Genomic DNA, 21,835 nt, shown 5'->3' with positions numbered 1-21,835 from the left:
CTGAGCGTCCGATGGGCGGGATAAAGCCCAGCATTTATCCATCGACTCGTCTCGTTTCGCTGCTTCGCTATTGAACTCTGTGGATGCTCAGACTCCTCACTGTTTAAAGCACTGTGAAGCTGCAGGAATGATTGAGAGGAAAGCCGCGTCTTTACCAGTGATAAGAAGCTGATTCTGAACAAACGTTGAGCGCGGTGTAGTGCATATTTATTCAATGACATGTACATATTTGATCACTTATTTTTTTACACTTTAGGGGAAGCTGAGCTTCCCTTGCAGTCTTAGAGCAATCGCCACTGGTGTACACAGTGTTTAAAAACTCAAACAGCACTGTTGTGCCTGATCCACCCATACCGGCGCAACACGCATTAATATACCACCACCACGTAAGTGTCCCTGAAGATGCCCTACCACTCAAATCATGCCTGGCCTGTGGTGGTCCTCTTGGGGTCTTGAACTTTGAAGAGCAGGGTGAAACTCGGATAACAGGAGGATTCTGCGGGGCTAGGACATATGACTCATTCGGAAAAGGAAGAAAGTGAGCATTTTCTAAAGCAGACTTCATTGCTTAGAAATCAAAGGTGTCTCCTAGAGCTTTTTCAAAGTTGCCTCGTGTCCTGTGTGGGTTGAAGGTGAGTCCGACACCTCGGCGTTCCTCCAGGCCCTCGCTGTGGAGGAGCGGAGGCTATTTGAAGCGTTTGGGCTTTCTGAACGTTTTGGCCTAAAGGTTCTACCGTCTTATGTGTCAAATCGTATTTCATTTTGGCCAGGGGTGAGACGGATGGAAAAAGCTGGAGTCTGTCTGTCTGCATTCAAGTTCAAAAGATTTTTTTTATTTTTTTTAAACCGCTGAGGCATTTTAATCCTTCTCAGCTGGTCAGAAGATGCTCCTTCAGATCAGCACACCCTTCCCCCGCTGCCTCTCCTTAGCTAATTAGCTTTGTTCTGCCATCCTTAAATGCTCTCAGGTCAGAAAAACAGTAAGAGGTGCAATCCGCCAGTTTTAGCCTCCAAAAAATGGCTAAATATATTTATAAAAATGATTATTTATTACTTTAAACATTTTGAAGTGCAAGATACGGAATCAAATTGCTTGGTGGTCCCTAAACTAACAAGTCTATGCATAGAACGACTATTCTTCCTGTTTAAATGAGCATTCAGCTTTTGTTACTCTGCTTCTATCTGCATCTACCAATCCAGAAGTTTTCTATTATATGAGGCTGATTTTAGGGGGAGACTCTCTAGAATCTTTCAGTCTTCATTCATTGTGGTTTGGGATTGGTCGAATGTGATCTCGCACGTTTCCAGGCTGACAGTCTCCTGGACAACTGATGTAATAGGAAGCTGTGAAATGGGCTTTAACTCCGACAGGCAGAAGTTGGTATTCTTGCAGTGGCTGTGTGAATCCACTTGAGCAGAGCATTAACCTGTGGCCCTCTGCCTGTGCTGTGTTCCACAGGAGGGGAGGAGTCTTCCCGAGATCGTTATTCCCTCCAGGCAGCAGGACGGCCAGCTGAAGCGCATGAAGCGAGATTGGGTTATTCCTCCCATTAATGTCCCGGAGAACTCCAGAGGGCCTTTTCCGCAGGAACTGGTCAGGGTAAGGTCAACAGCCTCTCATTCTCTCGCTCTTTCCTTCACTCATACTCTCTCTGTCACAGTTTTGCTGTAAACATCCCGGAGATCTCGGTGCGCTCTGAAAATGCACATACATCCACGTAGCGTGCCCCGCAGACAACGTTTAATCCCCGCACGAAGCACAAAACCCACACAGTTCACACACCCACACACACCATCTGCCGTCTTAGAGTCAAAGATTCCAGAAAGATGCTCCGACGCGAGAAACGAATGCTGGAGAAAGTTAAAATAATTAATTTCACGGTGACGGCGATGAACTTAATCTGTCAAAAAGCACCACGTAAATGCGTCCATATGCACACACTATGCAAATTCCTTAGAGGTTGCGTTCACGTTCACACTGAAGAAGCACAAGTGAAATATGCTTTCGAAGACCCTGTTTACACCTGGTCATTTAGAGGGGACGTATCATACTACTTTTCCACAGTTTAACACAGTTCCCAGTGGTCTTAATTGGGGTGTATTATTAAAAATAAATCACTTTTCCAATGCATGTGCACATCATTTGTGGATATAGAGTTACCAATTCACAAACTGAAAAAACACAATGCAGTCAGTTTTCGTGAACTGCATAAAGGCCGAATTATGCTCTTTCATTGACTTAATACAGATCCTACACAAAGTGCCCTAGACCATTGTAAGCCTTTACACTTGTGCGTTGGTGTGACTGCATCACTCTGAAGTTACACAGCCCACTGGAGCTAAACTGCAAGTATCTTTAATAACTCTACGTAGTGCAACATCTATTGCTGTAGTAGTAGTATTAGTTTTATAATTCTGTAAAGCGCAGTATTTAGGGCATAGGGTGCTAATTTGAACGGAGTGTTGTTTACATGCCGTTCCAGGAAAGAAACAAATACAAAGCCAGCACTGTTTACAGTGTGTTCCTGCTTAGTATGTTTCCCTTGTTCCATGTTTTTATTAGTTCCATGATGTTCAGACCAGTGTCTGAAGAAACCTCTCACCATGAATGTCCTGCTCTCTGCATTTTCTGTAGTGTGAAGAAGAACGTGATCTATGTTTATCCCTCTACGAACCAATCACAACTCGTTGAAGTCTGCGTCACTGCAACACTTACGTTTCTGGGGAGTGCGTGTCAGGCTACAGTGTAGGGTACAGCGTTTCCATAACGATTCCATGCAGAAGCATAAATCACCCAAGCTCAGGATACATGGTACACATTTATCTAGACTTTCTGATATTGATTCAATGTTGAGTACAGACAGGATAGTTCCGTCTCATTGTCTGAGTCTCTCCAATCACAGCACTGGACCCATGTTAATGTGAGGGCGCAATGATGATGTTAAACCAAGTAAAATAGACACAACAAGAAAAAATACATAATACCACTCATTAAATTTGGAGAAAACGGGAACAGGGAATAAAAATTAAACAATGCAAAACATGTCTAAACACCACAGCTTCAGCTCCTCGCTCCTCGCTGCGATGCGCTGGTGTCGGGGTAAAAAGGGGATCATTATCATTTCAAGATAAAGGCGCTCAGACCTGTCATTCTGAAAAGGGCTTTTACGACAGGGTGAGAATGGGGCTGTTTTGGTATTTTGACCAAAGCATGTCACAGACGTTTCATTAAGACCCTAGGGAACTTGTGGTAGATGTATTTAAAACTGATTAACATTTGATCTCTCAAAAGGAGGTTGTCTGGGACACATCAGCGTCCAAAGTAATAATATGAAATTATGAAATTAGGTTTTCCTATGAATAAATAAAGGGGCCCAAATTCACCTAGCTATTGTTTATTCTGGTGTCTCAGACAATAATCAGATACATATGGAGATATATATTTTTAACATATTAGAATACATAAATTGCCCAGAATTTATTACTCACATTTTGACATATGTGGCATATTGGCCATTTTCAATTCAGCGACATTATTTCTAAACCATAAAGACATGGGTAACACATTATTCCAAAAAATATATAAAATAATTGTAATATATGAACTTTTTTTTTTTTTTACCCAAATTAAGATGAGGTATGATAGTATTGATTAGATTGTACAGTCTCATGTGGACACACACACACCAGAACCAATCAACCTAGCATTACCCAGAACATACTCAGCTCCACACAGTGACGTGAGGTGAGAATAGAATATAAACCAGTCAAAAGATATGAATGATTCACAAGGTTTTTAAATATATGCCAGTTCCTTTATGATATGTGTGCATATATGACCATATTTCTGATGCTCTACTGGGGCTATGCACAGTTGCTATTGTTTTAATCTGTTTGTATAATACATTTTCAGTACTTGTGACTAACTCTGAATTTCTTACTGTATTATTTGCCAACTCCTACTGTGAAGGCAGGCAGATTGGATCTGAGCAAAAAGTCAAAATTGAATTTGATAAGGCGCATAATACGAACATAGCCTTAGAGTTGATGCGCTGAGGGCTGTAATAAATTCAGCTCTCGTCTCTTTTCTTTGCCGTGTGTGTGTGTGTGTTTGCAGATCCGTTCAGACCATGATAGCAAGGTGAGCCTGCGCTACAGCGTGACTGGCCCCGGAGCTGACCAACCGCCCACTGGCATCTTCTCCATCAACCCCATCTCCGGAGAACTCAGCGTCCTCAAGCCCCTCGACCGGGAACACATCGCCAGTTTCCATGTAAGCACCTGAAATACAGCCGGGGCAGGGAGAATGGGCAAAGGTTTCAACTGGACCATGCCACCCTTTAATGACTGTCTACAACGTAAAGTTTAAAGGCATCAGGAGGTTAATCTGAATGAGACACTCAGGGCTAAATTAGATTCATCATGTGCTGTTAATCCATTCATTATCTGTAAGCGTTTATCCAGTTCAGGGTCGCGGTGGTTCCAGAGCCTACCTGGAATCATTGGGCGCAAGGCAGGAATACACCCTGTAGGGGGCGCCAGTCCTTCACAGGGCAACACACACTCACACCTACGGACACTTTTGAGTCACCAGTCCACCTACAAATGTGTGTTTTTAGACTGTGGGAGGAAACCGGAGCACCCGGAGGAAACCCACGCGGACACTGGGAGAACACACCAACTCCTCACAGACAGTCACCCGGAGCGGGAAGCGAACCCACAACCTCCAGGTCCCTGGAGCTGTGTGACTGCGACACTACCTGCTGCGCCACCGTGCCGCTCGCTTACATACCAATGATATGAAAAATTTCCAGAATACCAAATTAATGGGTGGAATTGTCCTGTAGCTGTACATGAAAGGACCAGTGAAAATAATTCATTTTCTGGCTACTTTCAAAAGAAGATTAATATATGAATCTCAATAATAATAAAAGCTTTTAAGACATTTATTCACGCTGACTGTTTAGTGGCTCTGCCCTTCTCTCTTCTTCCAAATGCAGCGCAGCACTGTAATTATTCAATGCATTTTGAGCGTGAGTGGTATATTTAGCCTAATTTCAGATGTTTACATTATCTCACTAATGAGAGGATGGATGGCATATGGATGTGTGTGTGCCAGGAGATAACCGGGATCCATGAGACACATTCTCATTTTTCTGATGAGCTTGCTAATGGCTTGATCACTACTCCTCCACACACAAGTATCGGATAGGACCCTTTGCATGCAGTGCACACTTGTCATGCGTGTGTTTTTGCACCAACATGCTTCTGTCAAGACTTCAAGACTCAAGTTAAAGCCATTCCCCTTCAGCAGAGTGCACCCACACTGCCGTAACATACCTACACATTCACCACTTCAAGCATTACTGTCAGTGAATTAGGGTGGTCACACCAGGGACCTGGAGGTTGTGGGTTCGATTCCTGCTCCAGGTGACTCTCTGTGAGGAGTTGGTGTGTTCTCCCTGTGTCTGCGTGGGTTTCCTCCGGGTGCTCGGGTTTCCTCCCACAGTCCAAAAACACACGTTGGTAGGTGGATTGGTGACTCAAAAGTGTCCATAGGTGTGTGTCTGTGTTGCCCTGTAAAGGACTGGCGCCCCTCCAGGGTGTATACCCGCCTTGCGCCCAATGATTCCAGGTAGGCTCTGGACCCACCGCGACCCTGAATTGGATAAGTGCTTACAGATAATGAATGAATGAATGTTAGTGAATTAGCGACCCACACTTGCATAAATACACACACACACAATCACACATACGCATACATTTGAATGCCCTTTTAGATCAATTTTATACACCAGCGATTTTCCAGTTTTGTGTTCATGTCCATCAAGTTTGGATTTGGGACACCTCTTGTCAAATAACGTGTTTATTTCGTGAACTCATACACATATTGTATACACAGGTGTCCAGTTGTACGCACACAGCTCGTCTAGTCTCTGTAGGAAAGTATAAAATGAAATGAGATGCTTTGAAAACTAGAAGCTGTATTAATACCCTTCAGAAGAAATGCTGGAACCTCGTACCCAAACTTTTGCATATGCCTGTACATACCTTGGGTTATTAAAGATTGTATCTAACATAAATAGGGGCACGATACGCAAGCCATAACAAATAACCCATGCTATGTTTTATTATGTTGTGACGTTCATAATTTCATTCTCTTTTATCTGAAAAATAAATGGACAATGTGGGAGGTGGGCTGTTTTAATAACATCAGCTATTAGCTTTAAGGATCAAGACCACCCACACTTGTGCAGTCTGGTGAAACTACGGCCTCCAGAGCTGTAGGGTTTGTCTAATCTGAGAATAAAGAAAGTGGGGTATATTTACAAAGTGGAGTTACGGTGGATGGGTGTCTGAGCCCATGGTGCTGGTCATTATGCAATGTTTCTCAGCCCAGTTTTTTGGGCCCACTACAGATTCTTCATTTTCAGTCACACTCACATATCAGACTGAACCAATACTATGTAGAGAGATACACACACACAGAGATATATATATATATATATATATATACACACACATACAGTACATTCATTCATTCATTATCTGTAACCGCTTATCCATTTCAGGGTCGCGGTGGGTCCAGAGCCTACCTGGAATCATTGGGCGCAAGGCGGGAATACACCCTGGAGGGGGCACCAGTCCTTCACAGGGCAACACAGACACACACACACACACACACACACACATTCACTCACACACTCACACCTACGGACACGTTTGAGTCACCAATCCACCTACTAACGTGTGTTTTTGGACTGTGGGAGGAAACCGGAGCACCCAGAGGAACCCCACACGGACACAGGGAGAACACACCAACTCCTCACAGACAGTCACCTGGAGCGGGAATCGAACCCACAACCTCCAGGCCCCTGGAGCTGTGTGACTGCGACACTACCTGCTACATACAGTACAGTGCTGCCCATATACCAGAGAAATACTGTACAGTTATATACTGTACAGGTGTACAGTGTTCTTTCATAAGGACAAAATGTAGCATACATTTGGAAGCTCCTCTTAAGTGTTTCAGATAGAAGTATCAGGAAAAAAGCTACCAGAAGTATGCTGGTTTATATTCTGGTGCTGATTCTGTATACACTTAACCTCCTGCTTCCCCTAGGTGTGCCCCTAGGCCACACTGCTAACAACAACAATAATCCGAATGTTCGCATGGAGTGTCTTCCCCTTTCTTGTTTTATCAGAAGAGGTGACCATTGACTGCTTCCATGGTTTTGATATATATTAGTTGTATACGTTTTAACGATTGTTTTTTTTTATAACATATAATTGGAATTTAGTATCCTATGGCAAGTGAGAGAAATTGATTCGTCAATTGACTCATCAAGTTCAAGTGATATCAATGTTAGTGATCGTGACATGTTAGCGTATCAATATTTAATTTTGATTTATTTATTTTTATTAAAATGTTAATGGTCTTTCTGAATACTACACTAAAGTTACAATAAAATGACAAAACAGTGGGAGAAGGTTTGAATTTGAATTACGATTATACATTTTATATATAATATAAATGAATATTAGCCCATCCTCTGTGTTATTGTATGGGAGTGTGCAAATGGCCTCTGACTTTTTAATCTGGGTTATCTGTGGAAATATGTGGGGAAAATGCTTAGCTCCTATTAATTGGACAGTCAAAAATCCTTATAAATTAGATTACAGGACTTCCTCTGGTAAAAAGGAATGCAGCTCCAGTAGTGCTAATCACAACTGAGTCCTCACCCAACACTCTCTTCAGAGGAGAACTTCAGAAACGAGTGCTTGCCCACTGAGCTTAATCAGAGTGGAAATGATGTCCTAAGGAGCAGTGCTTAAGAAGCAGTGTGTGTGTGTGTCGTGATTTTGGAATGGAGTAAGCACGAGTACTTCGACTTCATGATTATGCGTTAGTGGCTAGCCTGCTTGAGAAGGGCTCTGGCCGTCGTGTCTTCATTATTTAGGCCTGTTTGCAAGTGCGTTCTTCGCGTGTACTTAAGAGCATGTCTGTTTGCAGAGACGAGAAGCTCTCGTTTTATGTGTGAGTGCTAAAATTATTGCTGTGTGTGTGCGTGAGGGCATTAATGATGCATGTGCTGTAAAACGGGCTGTGTGTTTTCCTCCTCTGCAGCTCAGGGCTCATGCAGTGGACCTGAATGGCAATCAGGTGGAAAACCCTATTGACATTGTGATCAACGTGATTGACATGAACGACAACCGGCCCGAGTTCGTCCATCAGATTTGGAACGGAAGTGTTCCAGAGGGCTCCAGGCCAGGTAGGCGCCGGTTGAGATTGTTTTTCATATAAATACACAACAGAGAGGCCAGATGTTTGGAAGCGGCACTAACTTTCCATGGAAAGATGAAATTTATTTTATATTTTTTCCAAAGGCATCAGGCTAGATGCCTCCAGCTGCTCAGTACAGCTACTACATTTTTCATTAGTTTAGTCACTAAACATCAAATGATATGAATTTTGATTAAGAGAAATGCTTAAAGCAATGAACTTAAATAAGTTAAAGCTACACATTTAGTATTTCTACCTTAAATTTACAGAATCACAGCATTGTGAGCTGTGAGAATAAAATTAATGTTATTGTTACTCTGGCCTCCGCACTGTAGAAACTACACTAATTTAATGTAATAACTATCGTAGGAGGGTAAGTATTGTACGTCCCTTTTTTTATGTCTGGAGCGCTGTTCCTTTGAATGTACCTTTGAGTGACTCAGCTTCTGCACTTATTTAAAGTTATATTTTAAAGACCACATGACCCTGAAATCAGTATAAAATAATGTGTATTATTTTCTAACTAAGAGAAAGTAATTTAAAAGAAATAGCTCTGAAAAGTCATGGCCTGCTATGAAAATGTACTCATTATAGTGATTTTACCATAGGTATTATACTAAGAGCTCTCTGATAGTCTTTGTGTTTCTTTACCAGGGCGCTTGTAACAGCAGGCAACTTCTCTGAAAAATTGGTCACATGATTGAGACGGCAAGCTCAGTTGCCAAGTGATCATAACTGTCTGCTTTGCCCTCAGCACAACACTAGCAAACACAAATGTCTGCTAGCTCTTCTTACAAATGTCTTGGTGTCCTCCTCCAAGTGTGTTTAGCTGTCCAGTTTAATAGGATGCCCTCAGTTATCTGGCTTTTATTCACAGGTACGTCAGTAATGACCGTAACAGCCGAAGACAAGGACGACCCTCGCACTCATAACGGTCAGCTGCGCTACAAGATCCTATCCCAGAACCCAGAGAGTCCCAGCTCCAACATGTTCACCATCAACAATCGCACCGGCAGCATCATCACCGTGGCCGCGGGACTGGACCGAGAGGTAAACGCAAAACCATTTATTCACAACTGACTACAGAACAAAGCATATATTGGTCAGTGGTCATTGTCACCGCTTAAAGTGGAATGGGGCACAAAATGTAATTGCTGTACCATTCAAAGTAGAACAAAGGCAACATAATGTAATTGCTGCATCAAGGTGGACAGAGGCACTAGACTCTACCTGTATCACCATGTAAGGTGGAAGGGAAATTTCAATGAAGAATCTCATTTTAATTGTTTCTTATGCTACACTCCATTTAAGTCAGATGTCAGAGCTGGGAATGACGTCACACCCAAGCTGACCAACATTCAGAACACCCTACACACTTAAAAATAAAGGTGCTAGACAAGGTTGTTTGTGAAATGCCATATACATATACCTTTGGTTCCATTTCTGCTGATATGTTTCAACGAATAAAGAACCTTAAGATCGAGGGGTGGATTTTAAAGCCTTTAAAAGGTTCTTCACCCTCACAGATCCCATAAAGACAAACATGGGTCTTTATAGACCAATCGGAAAACAGCTAAAGACGGCACCTAAAATGGATGACTATGCTAGATATACTGTTAATTCAGACAGAACAGCACAACTTGTCAAAAGTAGAAACCAGGCGTCCATCAAAAACAGCACATCACACTCAGCCGGTGTGGACAGCTGTACTGATTATAACAGGAGCAGTTTTTCAACCCCAGGACACAGTGTTACGGTGAATAAAAGCTTCTGTTGTCACAAATATCAGCACGTGTTGGATATTCCAATATCAGATTGGGCAGTAATGAACTGTTGTATAAATGAAGATATAGTGCAAAGGATTTAGTGCATTGTTTTTAAATCCTGGAAATGGTGTTTTTACAATTCAGTGTTTGCACATTCCTGATTTAGCTTATCAGCTCATTATCAGCCTTCATTAGCTGGATCAGGTGTTCCAGAGCTGGATCCGGCTCTAAACTCAGCTCTGCAGAGCTCTGTATTGAGTAACACACGGCAGGTTGGCTGCCTGCTCGGCTGTTCACTGCCTAATGGGGATTTTAATGACACACTGACTAATGCCTGATAAAATGCGGCTCATGACTTACCACCTCACACTTACTAAGCCCAGAGCCTCAGCAAACAGCTAAACATTTACATTTGACGGTGTCAGACTAAGTGTGTGTGTTCAGACGTGCAGAGGCATATATAGAGTTCAGTACAGAAGTCAGACCATCCTCCATTCAATTGTTAGCCAAGAAGTATTAATTATTTTAATCAAAAGCAAAAATATTCAACAAATAACTACACAGAAAAATCAACGAACATTTAAAAAATATATTTTGAGTTTATCTTTGAATTTACCTTAATTGTGGCATCTGTTCTTTTCTGGAGACTTGCTTTCAATTTGTCAAAGAAACATCCAGGAATAATTTGTACATCTCCAAAGTTCAGCCGTAGAAGTTGGTTGAATCATCTGCTTCTTACAATCCTAAATAAATAGGTCTTGTCTTTTGGGTGGTGAGACTGTTGTTCAGAGAACATCAGAAGGGCCTTTCACTGAATTTGTATTTGTGAATTGTGAAATGTCAGTCGATTAAAATAAATAACTAGTAATAGTTGCACAATTTGTAAAAAATAATAATAATCAATGTACGGTGAACACAGTCTAATATATCCATCCATCCATTATCTGTAAGCGCTTATCCAATTCAGGGTCGCGGTGGCTCCAGAGCCTACCTGGAATCATTGGGCGCAAGGTGGGAATACACCCTGGAGGGGGCGCCAGTCCTTCACAGGGCAACACACACACTCACACATTCACAGCTACGGTCACTTTTGAGTCGCCAATCCACCTACCAACGTGTGTTTTTGGACCGTGGGAGGAAACCGGAGCACCCGGAGGAAACCCACACAGACACAGGGAGAACACACCAACTCCTCACAGACAGTCACCCGGAGCGGGAATCGAACCCACAACCTCCAGGTCCCTGGAGCTGTGTGACTGCGACTCTAACCTGCTGCACCACCGTGCCGCCCCAGTCTAATATATTTTTATTGAAAAAAATGACAAATTGGCTCAAAGAAACTGTTCTTTTTTGCTTAGAACTTTTACCTTGCTAGATATAACCACTAACAGGTCACTAGACTCTGTAAAATGAATTACCAGAGAACGTTGTGTCCAAATTTGGTGAAATAATGAATTAGCTTTAAGTAAATGTAATGTGTTAAATTACCACAGGCATCAACATGTGATATGTTCATTTTGACAGCACTATTTTTTTGTGTGTATCTACGTCCTTTAATCATTAGCTGCTTCTTTTTAGCTCCACATCCTTTCAGACCCATATTGTTGACTTGTCTTCTTTGAATGGACAGTTGTACACAAGCTCCTGTGGGTTTTTATTTTTTATTTCCAGATCAGAGTGAAGCTTGATTTTCCTCTCATCTTTCAAAGATGAAAGCTTTAAGCACTGTTTATCTGATGGGGACAGTTTTGGTGGGCTTTTGCATAGAGGTTATGTGTCTCATTTCCTTTGTCGGTTCTATTCATCTGTTTTATTATATATCTGCTAAGCATCTTGTTGTTTCCAATTATTTTCCTTTAATTTCCCCTTTCTTATGCAGTTTAATTATCATGCGTCCATTATCCTCTCCTCTGGAATATCTCCTGAAAAATTAATAACTTGCACTTAATTGCTGTGTTAACTGGGAATTAATGGAATGAATCTTGGTCTCTGACTTTAACAGAGTACTGTATGAGTGTGTGGTTTGCTGTGTATATGTGTGTGTGGCCTTGTGAACTGTAATCATTAGTGGTGTTTGTAATTGGGCCGTCTCTCAGACAGGAATGAAACGTAAATAAATAAATAGATGCTAAAATTCTAATAAGGATGCCCTCGCCGGGCCCAACTCAATCAATTCCGCTCCATGGCCTCTTTAATGTATTCGGTCAGCAGCCATGGGGAGGAAGCCTTATTACAGACCAGTGCAGCGGCTCCTCGGCGGCTAATAGCTGAGCCAAGTCAGCGGTCATCTCTGCGTGAGTGTGTCATATCGAGCAATGTGTCCGCCATTACTGACACCGGCCTCCTAGGACATTAAAGATTAAAGATAACCATTATCTCTGTAGCTTCACACATGCAGAGGGCATGATAGACCCCCTGATCTGCAGAATTTAGATAGGGATGATTATGTAAAGCACATTCTGTCATCATTTTGGACAGACAGACACACACACTTCTAGAAAAGTTGTACTTTCTGATGGCCAGTGAGTGCATTTTGTTAAATGGCACAACTATGAGCGAGCGACATTAGATTCTCTCTTACTCAATTTATGGGCCTCGTTCAATAGTCGGGACACAAACACTCCTTACAAAGTGTAAGTGTGTTCAGCTGAATTGTTACAGGCTGATTTGTTGCATTGTGTGACAGCACAAAAGCAGCCTTTTCAAAAGGGACTGTTTCTGCAGTATAGTGTATACTGTGTATATGGTCAGATCAAGGATTCTTAACCCAGGGGTCATAATGTGGTCCCAGGAGGGTCGAGAGAGTGATGCCACAAAAAGGGATACTGATACAAATCAATGCATAGCTGTCCCAGAGTGGTGGAAGATGATAATTGTGTTTGATTCCATTTAATCACGTTATTGGTTATGCTGTACAGACCACCAACCAATCATCATTCCTCACTAAACCCACTACATACATTTCTATAGCAGTAAGAGGTGGAAATAAAAAATGTGTGTGCTGGCGTTTCCTCACTGTATTCAATTGAATTTGTGTGTATCACTCGGTATTGGCTTCATTTTAGGCCCAGTCCACATGTATATGGATATTTTGGAAAACTGTCTGGGGTTTGGCCACCCATCCACATGAAAAGAGAATTTTCAGTCACTGAAAACACTAAAAACATTTTTGAAAACACTCTCTAATGTGGAGATTTTTTTGAAAACTGTTGGCAGTGGTGTCGCGTTGGTGGGCAAAACTGAGCTTTTTGAAAACACTGGCGTCACACATTGTGCAAGTTCAAATGGATCCTCATTCCCTATGTGGTGAATTACATACTACATTACAATTACAACTACAATGAATACACATTACATGTATAGATTCCCACATATGAATAAAAACATATGATACTGTATTAAAAATATAAAATGATCTAATTAAGATCTAAGTAATTGCATGACTTCTGTAGTGCACTATAAAGGGAGTATGGAGTGATATCAGAGTAAAAATGAGTGTTTCTCTCATACTTTGTGTTTTTACGTTTAACTTTAAGAGGTGCCATGGGCCCCCTACTGGACTGGCATTATAAGTAAAACATTTTCATATTCGTCTGGATAGTGATGTTTTCAAAAACAGAGAGAGGAACATTTCAGTTTTCAAAACTATGCAGGGGGTGTTAGAAAGGGCTGTATGGTTATGGTTATGTTGGTAGAATGTCTTTTCGACAAATTCTCTCCTGAACATGTCTTGGATGGACAGTCCTACTGTGGATCTGTTTGACTGAATGGTTTTTTGAAATATTATCCATGGTTGTAGTTTAGGCCCTCCATAGGATTTATTGATTTATATTTTTGGTATTTCAGCCCCAATTAAATAAATGTGATATGGTCAGTTGCTTACCAGCGTATTGTTATACACACAACAGAGATTACGGCTGTCAACCTATTAGTGTATTTCAACAGCACCCTTCCTTAGCTATGTTGTTATGCAAGCTGAGGGATCCTGAAATGTTTGTCGCCCAAAAAGAGGTCACACAGGGAGAATATCCTCAAGAATCTGAAAAACAAAAAACTATGTCAGAATTGTCCAAACTTTTATGCTGTGTAGATTAAAGCTCAACACACACACGCCTACACCCACACACACACATTGCAGATGGCCGGCGAGCAAATAAACATCACACCCTTCACAACATGCAAAGAAACAGCTCACAGCGCATGCTGATCCATATCATCTAGGACTCAGCTGCTGATGAAAGAGCTGGACTGTGTCCTGCAGCATCTACAAGTGATATTCACCTTGGCTTATAGAGGAAACAAATGAGATATTGCACTTGTTGAGTCTTGATTTGAAAGGAATATTAATAAGGAGCGTAAAAGGCAGAGAATTTTTCTATTTGATGTCGGCACATAATTATTTCTCACTGAAATGTTATCACTCTAAAGTCAGCATTTTAAAATGAACCAAACCCACCACCCATAAACGTAAACCCCTGTCAGAAGATGCTTCAGTGATCAGATCTCAGGCATTTAAATGACTTTGATTTTAAAGTGATTAACCTATGTTGCACTCATTTAACCCATTCTAATCTCAGGTTTATTACATCCTAAGGCTTCTTATTCAATAAGTGATACAACTGAGAAACACATGCCTGCAGCTTCTGGATGTTTAAAGAGTTAAGATGATTCTCTTTGATCATATAAGCTGTAATGAAAAAGATGTGAAGAAAGTGTTCTTCCAAATTTCTGAATTCGAGTTCTGTTCGACTGTTCTGTTTCAGAAAGTTCCTCAGTACACCCTGATCATCCAGGCCACTGATATGGAGGGAAACCCAATGTACGGCCTTTCGAACACAGCCACGGCCGTCATCAGAGTGACTGACGTAAATGACAACCCACCAGAGTTCACCTCGGATACCGTAAGTCACTATCCTTTTTGTTGGCAATCTTCTACAATCACTAGACTCTGTAACTGAGAGGTACAAAGACCCCAGCATTGACTACAGAGCAGAGGAACTGCATTCTCTTGAGTGATTCACTCAAAATCAGAACCTGGATTTATTAACACTCTCGTGGCTATATGCTATCAAATCCTCACATGTTCCAGGAACTAGTCTACAGCCTTTCCAGAAGAGCAGAGGTGGTTACTGAAACAACAGGAACCATACTTCTTATTGATATCTTTAGAAAACGAAGGACAACAAAGTCTGCTTTATCATGCAAGTTGAATAACTTGAATCTAATTTTTTACCTTAATATGTGACTCAAATCTGATCTTTTCTGGGCTGTGTGGACATTGTTCTTGACAGCAAGATGTGAAGATTATAGTCTAGTATTAATGGTTAAATTTCTACCAACAATGCACTGCATTAAGTGCAGAAACTGTTACTCTGTACCCTACACTGTGCACTATGTAGGGTGGACGGAGACATTTAGGATTCAGCTGATCTCTAGACACAGCAGGAAAGTCTGGCTGGCTTTTTTACCTTCATATCTTAATCATATACAGTGTACAAGTTGTTTGCTGTTCTATTAAACAAAACACAACACACACACATGAGCTACAACTTGTCCGTTTTTCCAGTTTTAATACAACAAGTCATCTCATAAATATGATGTTTTTGCTGGTTGGTGGTGAATGTGAATAAACGTACCGATGTGTTCATCAGATCAGATCAGACTCACATTAAGGTAAAAAATCTGATTTACTTCACTTCAGCTTGGTAGTGTGAACGCAGTCTTACTTCTCCTTCATTCACATTACCCATAGATACAGGACACAGGACTGTGAGCCATCAAGACGGCCAAAAACAATAAAAAAAATCAGAATTGTAATGTGATCATAGCCTAAATCTCCACTAAAATTTGGATTAAAGGAACCCATGCAATACGTATTATATTTGTTCTCTATAGAAAATGTGTTCTGATATTTTAAATGTTTTTAGGAGCCTATTTAAAAAACAAGAATCAGATGAAAAAGTTAGAGGCCATTGGGTAATTAAGTTAAGATTAATTAAGATTGTGCTACAATGTTTTGTTATAGGCATCAGCAACCCAATTTAGATCTTACCTCTATCTGCCCATCCTGATTAGGGTCACAGTGGACATAGAGCCTATCCGGAAGGCAAGAACACACCCTGAACAGGGCTGTAAGTTGCCCTGGATAAGAGCACCTGCATTATATCAAATGACAATGACTGCATTTCTAAATCTATAGAAATTTGCACACATTTCCTATTAGTATTCAAAAGTTTTGTGATAGTAGCTACATTTCAAGACTGACTGGGCGTTGAACCTAGCACCCTAGTATACAATGAGGTGTTAAATACACAAAAAATATAAGCAAGGCAGCATGGCGTAAGTGAATGACATACTGTCGACCTACTATACACTTTTTTTCTCTTACTCAACCTCCCTCTCTTGCTGTACTCCACCCTGACAGGTAAGATATTAGCAAGCCATTTGGCCCAATATCTAGTTAGTCTGTGATTTCTGTCACTTGTCATAGGGAGCGACTAAGGGAAAGCACAACGGTGTTTAATGGAATTGGAAAAGTGTGTTTTGAAGGACATTTCTCATTATTTCTGTAAAGCCTCTGCGACAGGCGGGGCGTATTTGAAGCAGAATCTAGTCACGCTCGACAGCCCGCTCTTTAGATATTAATGAGGACTTCAAAAACACTACCTTTGAGTTTTGTTTAACCACAGGAGATACGGCGGACCACTCGGCGAAATAAACTGCCAAGGAGACTTCTCCTCCATCAATCTCACTCTCTTTCTCTACCGGCGTAACACAAACCATGCATTTCCCAAACGTGTCTGTTTCCATTACCTCTGAGTGCCTCACGTACAGCAGAATTTCACCATGATAACATCATCATGCTTAATTATGTAGATTATATTGTCATTCCTAGAGCACACGTGAGCTGTTGGGAAGTGTGTTATTGTATTCTGGGAAAATTTTAGCCATGCCCGTGTTCATCATTAATATAATGGTGTGTGGCAGGTTGGTGGAGTTCTCTGTGGGGCTGTGGATTTGTGTGGACTTGAGTGGTTTTACAGCTAGAATAATGTCTTAATTCCAACTAAGAACATCAGCACAGTTACTGTATGAAGGAAATAAAGTTAAGTTAAAGTTCATCATAATGTATTTTGTTCATGTGGTAATGGTATACAAATAGTTAATAATACTTTACTTCGTTCAGTGAACAGAAAACACAGAATTGAATATTGGTTTTATATTAATGCTAGATTTGAGATTAATTTTACATGTCAGTGTGTAGGGACATATTTGATGTTCATAATGGCACAGTTTTGTTTAAATATTGGGAAAATTGCTCATTAAATGTGGTATTCAAATGTGTTCCCTATAAAAAAAAAAAGTTAATGAAACTTTTCATTTAAATATTTGCCTGAAATTGTTTATATTTACCCTGGGAATGTTTCTCAACAGTTCTTTGGTGAGGTCCCAGAGAACCGAGTGAACGTCATAGTGGCCAACCTGACAGTGACGGACAAAGACCAGCCCAACAGTCCGTCCTGGAACGCGGTGTACAAGATCACCGGCGGAGACCCTACCGGACGTTTCTCTGTCCCCACTGACCCCACAACTAACGAGGGCCTGGTCACGGTTGTCAAGGTGAGCGTTCTTTACCACAGTCAGTAGGGAGCTACTTACACACCTTCTCTGCTCCTGGCTTTTGGATGACCATGATACATTATTATTTATATATAATCCTTGTAGTAGGCATATTCAGGCTTTCCAGCAGCCTTCAAATACTGATATATCCACAGGCCTACTGATCCTTTCCTCAAGGTTAGGTTTGACGCATTTGAGTCGTTACCTGTGTCCACGGGGAGTCCTGTTGACCGTAACCATGGACATAAGTAAATATCATTGGCTGTATTTCTGGAATTATACCAGTCTTATGCTAAAATATACAGGTCTCTTACTAATATTATCATTATCTCAGTTAACCATTTACCATCAGATGTAAATTTGGACACTTTCGATCCATTTATTACTATTTTTTCCCAAATGAACCTGTTTATGCTCCATAGAGTTGGTCCTCTATTTGAGCATAGCTATGTTTAATATAGTACAACAGAGTCTCCAGGCTCTGGAGTCATTGTAATGATAGTTTCATAACCATAAGTATATGTATGGTTATGATAGCATCCTCTTAAATGCCAGATTGGTTATTTAAATGTACCACTGTTCAGATATTTGTAGTGCACAATTTACAATAGTTTATTTCTTATTTTATTTTATTATGTAGGATTAATAATATTTCTTTTTTTATTTGTTGCATAAAAAACATCTATATAAATTCTCTGACCTTCTCAACAGCCCATCGACTTTGAGACGACCCGGACCTTTGTTCTGACCGTGGTGGCGGGGAATGAGATAGCTCTGGAGCGAGGAATCCACCTGCCACGCCAGTCCACAGCCACAGTCTCCATCAGGGTCATTGACGTCAACGAGAGCCCCTACTTTGACCCCAACCCCAAACTCATCAGGCTGGATGAGGGTATGCCGGCCGAGTCCATGCTGACCACCTTCACGGCTCAGGACCCTGACCGCTTCATGCAGCACAGCATCAGGTACACATTCTGCCAACTAGCTCCCAACACACAGATCACTGCCCACGGCTTTGTGTTTAATAGCTTCAGGGCATTTGTCCTCAAGAAAGTAATCTGCGGTGTGAATTACAGAGCAGTTCCACCAGATTTTCAGCATTTCTGCTCAATTAAATTAGTATGATGGAAATAAAGTGCTGAACCCGAATTGCTAAGAGTGCGGGTGATAAGAACCAGACATCAAACGTATTTAAAAAGGACATCATATATCCATTTTCCACAAGTTTACATACTTCTCTGGGGTCTTAGTCAACCATCTGTGACGAAGCTCGCGTTTTAGCTATTTTCACATGGTTCACTTTCTTCTCTTTTTTTTTTTTTTCCCTCCACGATAGTTGTTTGTCTTGCTCTGTTTAAACTCATCTTTGCACTCTCACATAAATGCAAATCCTATGTTGTGATTGGACAAAATCAAAGACAAGGAGGCGGGGCAAATCTAAAGTGTCTGTAGTCGATATAAAATGAGGTAAAATATCTGAATGCTAAATGCTGTTTGGATTGATAGTGGCTCCAGAAAAAATGGAGGTTTTCCTAATAGTAAAAATATCTCAGCTACTGTTTTATGATATAGTCTGATGTTGTGAGGCAATATTTGCCTAGTATTTAAAAAGTAGCAATGACAGAAGCTCTATTCTCCCTATTACAGGTCAGTGAAGCATCACAATGATCTTGATTATGTAATTTTTTGTTAAAAATACCATGTAGCATTGCTTTAAAAACATGCAGGGCATTGTAAGGATGGTTAATCCCCCCAAAAACACATATTTCATATTGGATTCATATTGATCAAGACATATACAATCCAATATCCCATGTAAAGAAAGCCTAGAAGGTCATGTGTAAGACAAAACAAACAAAAAATTATATATTTACCATATGTGTCATCAACACGTGGCTTAGTTTCAGATTAAATATTAAAGCCTAGGTTAGTCCAATTCAGTCTCAAGGTGGTTCTTAATTTAACTTTTGAGGACACACGTTATTCTGCAGTGGACTGACGTGACCCTCTGAAATGTCCTTTGACGTACAACAGCATCAATAATGTACACATCCCTCAGCTTGATGCAGTGCCAGCTTGAATGTCTTTACATATTAACAGTGTCTCCTCCAAACATTCCCTTCTCTCAGGTACTCCAAACTCACAGACCCAGCCGACTGGCTGAGGATCGACCCCAACAACGGACGCGTCTCCACCATGGCCATCCTGGACCGAGAATCTCCATACGTCCAGAACAACATGTATAACGCCACCTTCCTTGCCACAGACAGCGGTGAGTTTCTGATGAAAGTCTCTGAAAGAGCCATGACCCCTGTGAACGTGGTGTCTGCAATATGTAGTTTGGAATGCATTAACTTTAAGACATGATCCACATCTGACAAAGCATTGCTGAGTAAATATAGCTAAAAGTCACTCAACAAATCTAAGAAAGGGTTAACCTACAAACACAACCCATGTTTCCAAGCAGTTTGACAAATCACAGCTGGGGAGCTGTGGAACGCATCCACACAACTGTTTATTTTAAAGCCCTTTTTTGGTGATGAGAAGCTGTTGTATTTGAAAACCTACCAATTAAAACCTATCCTTTCGGAAGAAATGCTAGATGAGAAGGTGTCGTGAACTTTTGAACAATGGTCCATCTCTGTTAGTCTTGTATAAGTGTGAGGTTGGAGCACTTCTTTTGATGAACTGTGATAGATGAAGGATCCCTAATGGCTGATTTCAAGGTTGTTTCAGCTTGAGCCGAAAAGGAGCACATCTGACTGCTGCATGTTTTCACTCAGTGTTTAACCTTGCTAAAATTCCTGCTGAAAACAAGGGCAATGCTTTGGAGACTCTGCATGCTTCCCAAACAAATGGTCAACACAGTGACAGCCACCTTATCAGCATCTCACAGTGAAAATTTGTTTGTGTGTCTACGTTTCGAAATGAGGTGTCATAGTCAAGGTGAAAGTACAGGTACAAACCCTGTGGGTTTATTCACTTTCTGAATAAGGAGTTTGATGAAGTTGTTATTGTGGTAAAAGCTGCTTTTCCACTCTCTAAATGCAATGTCTCACCACCCTGACCTTTCCATCTATGTTAAGGGTTCCGTTTCAACCATTTTTAGTCTGTAAGCAACTTGGCCGTGATTCCATTATTCAACTTACATCAAGAATCAAAGTTAGGTAGAATTTCTACCTTAAAATTACAGCTTCAAAATCCCTGTGGTGCTTCACTGACCTGTAATAGAGAGAGTAGAGCCTCTGTCATTGCTACTCCAGGCTCAACACTGCAGAAACAGCACTATGTAAAATTAAGAGGATGGTAGGTACCCCCACCATAATTGAATTCAAGATAATGCTGTAGAAGTCAATTACTCTCTGTAGCTGTATGGACAGCCCAGGAGCAAAAGTACCAAATCTTACCTAGTTTTCCTTTAAGTAATTTCTGCCAACCACATACCATAGTCAGCCTTTAAGCACTGGACCTGTGGAAAACTCACCTTTTCGGTCCATGTGCCCAGTAATTTGGGGATCTAGAGCTTTCCAATCCACAAACGGTGGAACAAGACCACCCAGTCAGTTTTTTTTAGTTGGCTGCCCATGTCAAAAAGCATGTGATAAAATGAGCTTAAGAAGGTAAAACTGTGTAGTACAGACATGCCTTGAAAGGAAGCATGAGAAAAAAAGAGCAACAACAAAAAGATAAATGAGAGAACTGAAGTTCAAAATAGGTGCAAAATGACTATAAAAGCCACTATTGACTCTTTTCCACTGCATGATACCTATTCAGCTCTGCTTGGCTTTTTGATTAAGTACCTGGAACCTGTACTTTTTTTAGTACTTGCTTTCATGCAGTTCCAAGCAAGCTGAGTAAGGACAAAACATGATGTGTAAAGCTTGCAGAGCACCAAAGAGACTTGCCAATCATGATGGAATGCAGATATCCATCACAAATCAATCATCTGTAAATTCTCTAGTTTACAGCAGATGTCATATTTTGTTTTTATTCGATTTACAACGGCAGCTCATAAAGTTATGCCACGGTCCTTTGAAGCGATTCAAATGCTTCTCAGATTGATGGTGGAGGTTCTGGGTTCGATTCCCGCTCCGGGTGACTGTCTGTGAGGAGTTTGGTGTGTTCTCTCTGTGTCCGCATGGGTTTCCTCCGAGTGCTCTGGTTT

The 21,835-nt window shown here is 41.0% G+C and overlaps 1 protein-coding gene across 1 annotated transcript in view; it reads left to right on the top strand.

Annotated features, from left to right (window-relative positions):
* LOC136707144 (cadherin-2-like) overlaps nt 1–21,835 on the top strand; it is a 133,841-nt gene that overhangs the window by 89,635 nt on the left and 22,371 nt on the right. Inside the window, exons 4-11 of the mRNA XM_066681061.1 lie at nt 1,460–1,600; nt 4,118–4,273; nt 8,129–8,273; nt 9,162–9,334; nt 14,814–14,951; nt 17,485–17,670; nt 18,382–18,635; nt 19,800–19,942. Coding sequence (XP_066537158.1) covers nt 1,460–1,600; nt 4,118–4,273; nt 8,129–8,273; nt 9,162–9,334; nt 14,814–14,951; nt 17,485–17,670; nt 18,382–18,635; nt 19,800–19,942 — 1,336 coding nt within the window. The remainder of the gene's footprint in view (nt 1–1,459; nt 1,601–4,117; nt 4,274–8,128; nt 8,274–9,161; nt 9,335–14,813; nt 14,952–17,484; nt 17,671–18,381; nt 18,636–19,799; nt 19,943–21,835) is intronic.

The sequence above is a fragment of the Hoplias malabaricus genome, chromosome 9, assembly GCF_029633855.1.
Source record: "Hoplias malabaricus isolate fHopMal1 chromosome 9, fHopMal1.hap1, whole genome shotgun sequence".
NCBI lineage: Eukaryota > Metazoa > Chordata > Actinopteri > Characiformes > Erythrinidae > Hoplias > Hoplias malabaricus.
Note: the sequence above shows the minus strand (reverse complement) of the source record. Positions and strands in the feature narration are given on the sequence as shown.